This window comes from Mus caroli, unplaced genomic scaffold (genome assembly GCF_900094665.2).
Source record: "Mus caroli unplaced genomic scaffold, CAROLI_EIJ_v1.1 scaffold_11502_1, whole genome shotgun sequence".
NCBI lineage: Eukaryota > Metazoa > Chordata > Mammalia > Rodentia > Muridae > Mus > Mus caroli.
In genome coordinates, this window is record NW_018391348.1 from 37,709 (window position 1) to 48,383 (window position 10,675).

Consider the following 10,675-nt stretch of genomic DNA (forward strand, 5'->3'; position numbering starts at 1 on the left):
TAAAAATCAAAAAAAAAAAAGAAATCATAATTTTAAATGGGGGAGGCTATGGTGATTAACACTTCCACTCCCAGAGCTGGAGAGGCAGTTACCGAAGAACCTCTTGGACCACCATCTTGACACAGCTCAGAGAGAGAGATGCTTTATTAAGACAGCAGGTGAATGCCAATAGCAAAACAAAGAGAAAGAGCAGGTGACAGCCAACATTGCCTTCTGGCATCCATGTGCATATATATATATGTATATATATATATGTATATGTATATATATATATATATATACATATACATATATATATACATACATACTTCATCTGTGTACAGACATAGATCCATGCATACAGATACACAATGAAAACATTTACAATATGTATGTATATCTAAACTGTTTTTATTTACCAACAATATTTTAATACATGTAAATGAAATGAAGTACAAATAAACAGGCACATGGTATTTTCATATAAGAGTCATTACGTAACTGTAGCAAAAAATGGGAACTTTAAATTCATAGTATTTTTATGGATCCAGAAAAGTTATAATTAGGGAATAGAAATAAAGCTACAATAAAATATTTAAACTATTCTTTGATGAGCAAGAGTACAAAATCTTTTGGAGAAAAAGCTTAGAAAGTCACTATCAGCAAGGATCTCCTTTTGAGTAAACTCGGCAGCAAGGGAATATTCATTTTACAAAGTAGAAAGGAGAAAAAGAATTTATGTAGAAATATAAATTTATTGTGTACAATTAACTTTAAAACTCTATGGTTCTTAGCAACAGAAATGTCAAAAGATTGTATATGTGTAATACCACAAATTTTAGTTAAATCATATGAAGGATCCTGCTTTGCTACCTGAACCATTAAAGTTTAATTATTTATTTATTCATTCATTCATTTAAATCCCAACCAGTGTCCCTTTCACAGAGTTCCACTTCCTATCCCTCATCCCCTTCTCCTCTGATATGGTGTCCCACCCCATTGTTTTACACCACCCAGGCAATAAAGTCTCTTCCAGGGTTAGGTCAGCTTCTCCAGCTGATGTTAAACAAGGCAGGACTGTTGGGGAATGGATTCCATGACAGACAGTAACTTTAGGAACAGGCACAGTTTGCTGGGGGAATTCACATGGAGACTGGGCTGTACATCTGCTACATATGTGCTAGGGACATTAAAGTTTAAAAGAAAAAAAGTGTATTTTAGAGAAAAATAATTGGTGCTGTATAGAATGATTCCTTATAGCCATCTATAAGTCCAATTTCAGGGGGTGCCATGACATCTCACCTCTGTGGATAGCAGGAATGCACGCATAGATACATGCTGGCACAACAACACTCATAGGTATAAATAAATAATAAATTAATAGGTTTTTAAAGAAATGAAAATATCTTTTTAAAAAAATCTCTGGTGGTGCTTTGAGTACATGTTTTTCACCATAATTATTATTCTGTTATCAGAACTGATTTGTACCAAAGGACTAATTGTAGGATAGGCATACATCAGAAACTTCTGAACCATCAGGATGACTGGGTCATACCTCCACAACAGAACTGATATGGTTGAGATGACGAAGTCCACCCAATACATGACCACAAAGAAAATCACCAGCAGCAAGATGGTCTGGGTGGCTCTTTTCTCAGGGGATGCTCTCAGGTGCTTGATGCTATGAAGATGCTTGCATTGCCTCTGATGTCTACACAAGATAATCACCATGTATGTACTTGTGATCAGCATGACTCCTACAAGAAAAACATCTCTGGAGGTTGTCACTGTAAAAATGAATACCCTGATGATGGAGTTCATGCGGAAGAGTAAGCAGGATTTAGTGATCTGCATCTGGTTACTCTCACTCACATTAGTAAAACCACGAACATAGAAGATCCGGCTACTACTGTATGAAAAACTGAAAGACCAAATACATGAGAAAACATAGACCATGTATTTTCTTAGTTTCTGTTTAAATTTTGCCAAATAAGAAGTACTGGGACTGATTGTGACAGCCTGGAACACACTCAGGAGGCAGGTGGTGCAGATAGAGAGGCATCTCATCACCCTGCTTATGTAAAAAGTTGCCTTACATTTGAAGTCATTCTCAATATTCAGTGATTCAAATATGTCTGTAAGCAACAGGTCCCCTCCGGTGAGGAACACCATTATGTGAATGAAGGTCAGTTGACAGGAGATCAAGTCCGTGGGCTTAGGTCTGTGACCTACAATTATGAAAATATAGAAGCAAAGAAGACACATATTTGCTAGGACTCCAAGTCCAGCTTGGAAATAAAGGACATTCTTGAGTGAGAACATAAGTAAAAATTGTATTCATCTTAAGAGCATTGTAGAAATTTATTTCAAATATCTGAAAAAAATAGAGTACACATCAAGCTTTTGATATACTGGATAATAAGACTCCATGCTCATTTCATTTTTCATACTAATTGATGATTGGCTTTTCTCTTTAACTTTTGATGTTCCAGATTTTACATCATTGCCTACATTTCTACATGCCCTCCATGCATCTCCTGTATACTTACCATATTATGAACAATACATTTATCCTCACATATTTAGACAGAATTCATAATTTTTGAGTCTGTAGTGCCCCCTAGTCTCATGTTTTAGAAATCCAGCCCTGTTGATTTAAATTGACTCATTTTATACTTAACACCTAAAACAGTAGTGATGAGAACAGGTAACATTTGTATAACTGAATAAAACTTACATTGATATGGAAAATAGTCACAGAAGATAACAAAAAAATTGAGGGGAGGCCATAATTTTACTGTCCTCTATTTTGTGCAAATACTTTTGTTTTATCTCATAATTCTAATGACAGCATGGTGCTAATTCATGATAATCGCACTATTTTAAGTAACAAATTATCTTCCACAATTCATCTATTTTTATGTTTCTTTTTAAAACAAATCCATAATCTGCATTTAAGACTAGATACATTTGGAGACCTCTAGTATACTTTCCACATCCTATTACCATTAATTATCATTATAGATATTCATAGATGGCACTCAGCTTAGTTCCCATCTCATCACCTGTTATGAAACTGGACTTCAGGTTTAAAAAGCCTGACTCCCAGCTACCATGGAAAACACTGTTTTTCTCTTCCTTTTGAATGGAATTGTAAATTGCTAATACAATCAGAAGTTATGTCTTTTCAGCCATTCATACTGACATTTTACCTAACTACCATTTTCTTCTCTATTTATCTTCCTCCACTCTCTAGGAAGCCCCCTTTCCTATTTTCCTGTTGAAATACTTGTACCCTGCAATTCTGCTTTCTATTGCTCCCACCCCCAACCCTATCTTGGCAATGGTTCCATTTTCCTTTTCTGTTTTTTTGTAGTTACCATATAATCACACCTGAACATGTATCATCATGTAGCCTCCAACAAGATGGAACATGTGGCATTAAAAGTATCACCATTTTCCAAACATTTTGACAAACATGAACTTGTGGAAGATTTCTAGTTTAAAACAGATTCCTTCCCATGCAATAGAAAGCAAAGTCCCCAGTGTTATCATATGTCATCAGCACTCACACATGTTTTATAGATGTACTCAACAGTCTTAACTTTAGTGCCCATGTTTTTTATTTGCCATGATTACCAAGATCAATTTATTATGGGACTAATTTAATTTACTTCTTTAAAGTCAGCTTGTGATAGAGAAATAGAAAACAACTATACTAGCCCAGATTCTTGTGAGGAAAGGTGAGCTTAATTATATTTTCAACTTCACTAGTATAGTCCATATGGATACACACATGCATAGATGTGTAGAAATAATGCAAAAGATATTGCCTGAGACCATCCTATAACATATGAATAAGACAGCATAAATCACACATTTTATATATACATAATTTTGCTTCCTAAAAAGTTTAATCTTGTAAAGCAATAGATTCATCAAAACTGCCAGAACCAAATATCTGATTCTCTCACCAACATACATTTATATTAGCTTCACCATGATGTTATGTTTTTAAAAGTTCTAGGATACAGGGTATTGATGTACCTGAGTGGTCAAGAGGACCTTTTGCCTTTGCAAAGACATTTACATTTGTAAGGATAACTTTACAAGGATTTAAAAATGAGGTGAGAGTTCCAAATATTTTTGAACTACATATAAAAGATCAACTTTATTAGAAACCATTGAAATATATTAAAGAATCTATGTAAAGCATTTAGAACTTTTATGATGTTAAGAGGATTTTATGCTTTACTATGTCATTAATTGAAAGTTTCCTAAGAATTCCTAAGTATGTTTAAACTTACCAGCTTTAGTTTCATATAAATAAATGCACACAGTCAGTTAACTTGAGAAAAGTAGTAAAATGGGAAAATACAAATTACAATTTAAATGTACATTGATATGTATTCCTGTGCACCAATAAATGTCTGTGTATTTTCCCCCTCTGAGGTATCCTAGGTATTTTGCTACAGGGATGAAAAACTAACACAGTTGGCCATACCTAGGTGAAACCGTGATCTTAGAGTGCACTCTCAGGAGAATCCTCTGTCTGATATGCTTGTAAAAATGTTGAGACTAGAGCTACATTTTAAATATATATCAGTGTACAATCATTGTAAAAAATGAGGGGTTTGATGACATTTTTTATTTAATATATAATACTGGTTGATCATCTTCACCCTATGAGACTTTCCTGTCTCTGTTCATCTTCCTGCTGGTCCCTGTCTTCTTCCCAATACCCACTTCTACTCTCACATATAATAAGAAATCAAATTAAGTGAAATCTATGTCTTGTTATTGATCACTACACTGATAGTTTATGTCTGAAAGCATCTCTTTTATTTGCTTTTGGTATAACTCAAAAGTAAAATTCTAAGCCGAGACTTCTCTAACAATTTATTACAGAATCATGCTTCATTCTCAGAACTACCTACAGCTCTCACTATAATGAAGAGAAAAAGAAACACTCACCCATCTGAGCCTTTGAAAGACATCTATGCAGAATGAGACCTGAAGATGTAGTTATATAGACGAAAGGTTATTATCTCATCTCCCTCTACACGAATACTTATCATGTCATCTGCAGAAGGCAGCTTTGACTTTAAGGATGTGCACTATCAAATTGAAAAGTGAACTTTCCTAATTCTAGGAGAACAGTGGAGTAGAATCAGCTGAGCTCTGGGTTTCCCAGGTGTAAGCTGTTCTCTCTCTCAGCATTAACTGTGTGTGTGTGTATTAATTGATACAAATCCTTGTGAACAAACAAAAGTAACAATTACATCCCATTTTTAAAAAGTAGAAAAACATTTTACATTCCACAAGGTATCCATCCTGCTTTCAAAACATTCATGGTATTCTCTATACATACATGACAGTGGATTCATGGATTCACCTAAAATTTAGCATCTCTTTTGCTAAAATTATGAAAACATTACCTCTACCAAATATACTTGGTGAAAGTCATTTTTCTTAAAGAGTAAAAAGATGGGAGGTAATATAACTCTATTATCAGCAGAAATGAAGCTATTGGTCTATAAATGTTGTTTACTTGGTATAGTGTGTAGAAGTATTCTGTCATAGGGCATCATGAAATAAATCAAATCTTGAAATTATAAGCACAAACTAGAGAGAAAAATACCAAGTCAATGGCAAAGAAAAGACCTTTACCAAGATCACAAAAGAATACTGCTGGAAAACCACACCCATACAAATATAAGAAGCACACAGAACCAAAAGGGACAAGACCAGAAGCAAAAGTTTTTATGCATCTTATAGTTAAAACACTACGAATACAAAACAAACACTGGATTGAAAGTTCTAAGAGAAAAACTGCAAGTGACAAAGAAAACCCATCAAATGGAGAAGTGAACTTTCCTAATTTTAGGTTAATAGAGAAGGCAGAAAAGTCTACAGAAGTGCATCTCAAGTCATAAATGACAATGTAAAATAATATACCTAGCATAGAGAACCTGTGTGTGTACGTGTGTGTGTGTGTGTGTGTTTACACTTGACCAATAAGTCATTAACATCTTAGAAAAAATATGTATCAAACTCAGGGGTGCAAAGTTTCTAAAAAGAAAATATACAATTGGATTAAAAGACACAGATTGACATCAATCCATTAACAGTAGAAGATTTCAATGCCCAACATGAAGTGTTTCCTAGGCTTGTAATATTTTCAATGTGAGAATGAGGATACTTGCCTTTCTCCATGAACCTGAGCACTTGGGAAGCCTTGCAGAGGTCCTCCCCACTCCTTATTTTCTCACCCAACACTACCTCTTTCATCTTTTTTTTTCTTTCTCTATCTCTCCCTGTTTGCAGCAGGGATTTGGCTCTAACATTTACTTTCTGAAGTCTGGATAACTGGAGATTGTGTTAGAGAGTTGCAGAGACACAGAGAGACTCTCAGTAGGAGATTTGTCATTTTCCTATACAGTAACCATAAAAAGAGGAGGAAGCTATATGTAGGCATGGTGTGAAATTAGTGCCTATCTTCACAACTAGCAGGGAATTACTTGATATCTACTCAAAGAATGAAAGTAGATCAATGTTCTGGATAGTTTTATGTCAACTTGACACAAGCTAAAGTCATGTGGTGGGAGGAAAGCTCAATTAAAATATTTCCAAGGGAGGGGTGCTGTAATTAGGATGTAAAGCTCATAAAGTGAATCAATGAAAAAAAAAATAAGAGAAAGAAAATGAAAATGTCTCCAAAAGATCTATCTGTAAGCAAGTCTGTACTATGAGTGATTGATGGAGGAATTACATGGTACTATCCTGGGTTTGTGGTCCTGGCTTCTAAAAGAAAGTTGAATTAGTAAGCCACATATTACAAATCACATACCCTTCTAGGGTCTCTAGATTAGCTCCTGCCTCCAGGTTCCTGTCCTCTATGTATTTTTGTCCTGACCTCTTCCAGAGAAAGACTACGATACGGAAGTATAAGCCAAATAAATTCTTTCCTTCTCAACTTGCTTTTGAACAAGATGTTTGTCACATCAATAGTGAGCCCAAGTCAAGTTGGTATTGGTGAATTTGTTTGCGAGACCTGGCCATATGATTTGGGATGGATTGTGGAAGTACATTGGTCCTTTGGATTAGCATGCCATTGGCTGTTGAGATTTTGGTGGACCATCCTCCAGGAGATATTAACCTAAGAAAACAGTGTGGATGATGGAGGTCTGTCTTTTGTTGTTTCAGGGGAAAGTTTAAAGACTCTATCAGGACCATTTGCTAATGAATGATGATTTCATGGTTCTGATTAGCCGGGGCTGGGGCTGATGCATCAGCTGTTATTAACAAGAAACCAGAACTACTAAAGTGAAACCTTTTCTTTGCAGGAATACTCTATTCTTACCCACAGGAACTGAGAATTTAGTGGTGATTGGAAAGACACCAGCATTGTTGTGTTAAAAATCGTAAAAGTATTCTTGAGAGCACCACACATCAGTGTTCTAGACACAGGTAATAACTTCGGTAGTGTACAAGTCACCCAGATGGTGTGGGTATTATATGGGGAGCAGCCACATTCCTAACACTACTCTTTTGAAACTCAGATTGGTACACTGATACATGTGGACCAATTTCTTTTTCTGGCTTTGAGGAAGAGGACTGTAGATGAAGAACTACACCACAGAGTACCTAAGACAATGGTAGTCATGGCTGAATAGGGAAAGTTGCAATATTTATATACTCATCATGGCATCCAAAGTAAGTGTGTGGTATCAAGAGTTTACTGATGTATTTATCAAAAGATGGCCTACTCCAAAGGATATGCCTGAGATCCTTTATTTAATGGAGATGAAAATACTTTTAATGTCAGGGTATTTGTTTTATTTAAGTGGATTAGCTATTTAAATCTAATTTTCCTGGTAGAAGAGAAATGGCTCAGTTGTAAAGAACTCTTACAGTCTTTCAGATGATTCAATTTCAGTTCTTAGCACACACATTGGGAAGCTTGAATCCAGAGTTTTACTGATAAGAATTTCCCCATTACTCTCAAGAAGAACCTCCAGGTTTTTATTTGGATGACTATACACTGAATAAAAATAAACTTTCCAGCCCTAGTGAATATTGTCTTTGAATTGACAATGACTCTGGAAGACATCAAAAATATCATGGTTTTCCACTTGAAGTATTTGCTGATGGGTGTCTGGTGATTGGTAGAATTGTTTCTAACATTTGATTTATAGTATGGCCCCAAACTCAAGCTCGGCTTATTTCCAGAATCCCAGAATGTGTAATTAAGCTATTTGTCTTAGAAGATGGAAGGGTCTACAAAAGGAACAGCTCTCACTTCATAAGTAAATATGGCTCAACAACAGATTGTAGTTACCACACAATTCTGAGTTCTAAGGTTAAAAAAGTTGCTTTATACGTTTATAGAGTGAAGAGAAATATAAATCAAGGCAAATTTTAAATAAGTTAGTAGGCATACGAGAGAGGTGTGTACCCTGATGTAGCCTCCCAGAGCCTGAAGCAGGCTGGTACAAACCTTGTCCCACTGAGGTGGGGCCACCTGCGGTGCATCTTTCCAACTTGGCTGGCTTCTTTTGAAGTGACAAGTGTCCTGAGATTCTGCTACCTGCTGAGAAAGGCTAAACTTGTCTTCCTGAGACATTCCTGAATAAGCAACCAGCCTGGTGATCAAGTGCTGACAGAATGGCTCCAGGCACCAAGAGTAGACAGGAGATGAGGAGGGAGTATGGGCCTTCCCCCTTATAATAAGCACAGTCTCTTATTAAACTCGCGGGCCTTGAACTGAAATGTGTCTTGGTCTCCATTAATTTCTCTCGAAGTCTAAGTCTCTTTCAGCCCCAGCCTGCCCAGGTGTACCAGGTTCATGTAGGCCTCGGGCTGGCATACAACACCCTGACATGGAAGAAGCTTGTTTATAGACACAAGACATTATCTGAAGATATTCTTAGCAATTGGATTGGTGGGATCTAGTATCTTGCTAAATTAATAGTGTCTAATAGGAATTCTTTATTATCATGAGAGCCAATTTCTATTAAGAGCTTCTAATTTTTTTTCTATCTAGTATCATAAGGTAATAATTCAAACATAGAATAGGACAAGGAATGGATTTTGCAGATGCTGTTTATCAGGTTTAGGAGTTCTCTGGTGGAATATTTAGGGTCACTTATGTATACTATCTTATCATCTGCAAATAGTGATAGTTTGACTTCTTCCTTTCCAATTTATATCTTGTTGATCTCTTTTTGTTGTCTAATTGCTCTGGCTAAGGACTTCAAGTACTATATTGAATATGCAGGGAGAAAGTGGGCAGCCTTGTCTAGTTCCTGATTTTAGTGGGATTGCTTTGTTTCTATCCATTTAGTTTGAGGTTGGCTACTGGTTTGCTGTATATTGCTTTTACTATGTTTAGTTATGGTCCTTGAATTCCTGACCTTTCCAAGACTTTTATCATGAAGGGGTGTTGGATTTTGTCAAATGCTTTCTCCGAATCTAAGATGATCATGTGGTTTTTATCCTTGAGTTTGTTTATATAGTGGACTACATTGATGGATTTCCATACATTAAACCATCTCTGCATCTCTGGAATGAAGCCTACTTGATCATGATGGATGATTGTTTTGATGTGTTCTTGGATTTGTTTAGTGAGAATTTTATTGAATATTTTTGCATCCATATTCATAAGGGAAGTTGGTCTGAAGTTCTCTTTCTTTGTGGAATCTTTATGTGGTTTAGGTTTCAAAGTATCTGTGACTTCATAGAATGAATTGGGTAGAGTACTTTCTGTTTTTATTTTGTGAAATAGTTTGAGGAAAATTGGAATTAGGTCTTCTTTGAAGGTCTGATAGAACTCTGCACTAAACCCATCTTGTTCTGGGCTTTTTTTGGTTGAGAGACTATTAATGACTGCTTCTATTTCTATAGGGGATATGGGGCTGTTTAGATCATTAATCTGATCCTGATTTAACTTTGGTACCTGGTATCTGTCTAGAAAAGTGTCCATTTCATCCAGGTTTTCCAGATTTGTTGGCTATAGCTTATTGTAGTGGGATCTGATGATACTATGGATTTCCTCAGGTTTTGTTGTTATGTCTCCCTTTTCATTTCTGATTTTGTTAATTAGGACACTGTCTCTGTGCCCTCTAGCTAGTCAGACTAAGGGTTTATCTATCGTGTGGATTTTTTCAAAAAAACAGACCCTGGTTTGGTTGATTCTTTGTATAATTGTTTTTGTTTCTACTTGGTTGATTTCAGCTTTGAGTTTATTTCCTGCCATTTACTCCTCTCAGGTGAATTTACTTCCTCTTGTTCTAGAGTTTTTAGGTGTTCTGCCAAGCTGCTAGTGTGTGTTCTCTCTAGTTTGTTTTTGGTGGCACTCAGAGCTATGAGTTTTCCTCTTAGGACTGCTTTCATTGTGTCCCATAAGATTGGATGTGTTTTGTCTTCATTTTCTTTCAACTCTAAAAAGTCTTTAATTTCTTTATTTCTTCCTTGACCAAGTTATCATTGAGTAGAGTGTTGATCAGCTTCCACATCAATGCTGGCTTTCTATTATTTATGTTGTTATTGAAAATTAGCCTTAGTCTGTGGTGTTCTGATAGGAGGCATGGGATAATTTCAATATTTTTGTATCTGTTGAGGCCTGTTTTTTTTTATTATTATATGGTCAATTTTGGAGAAGGTACCATGAGGTGCTTAGAAGAAGGTATAGCCT

The 10,675-nt window shown here is 35.8% G+C and overlaps 1 protein-coding gene across 1 annotated transcript; it reads right to left on the minus strand.

Annotated features, from left to right (window-relative positions):
* Window positions 1-1,389: 1,389 nt before the first annotated feature.
* On the minus strand, window positions 1,390-2,301 carry LOC110289127 (vomeronasal type-1 receptor 90-like). The gene has a single exon (XM_021155311.1). The coding sequence runs from the start codon at window positions 2,299-2,301 to the stop codon at window positions 1,390-1,392; it is 912 nt and encodes a 303-aa protein (XP_021010970.1).
* Window positions 2,302-10,675: the final 8,374 nt, after the last annotated feature.

Excerpts from the sequence above, each read along its gene's own strand:
- LOC110289127 (XM_021155311.1), bottom strand. The coding sequence starts at position 2,301 with ATGTTCTCACTCAAGAATGTCCTTTATTTCCAAGCTGGACTTGGAGTC.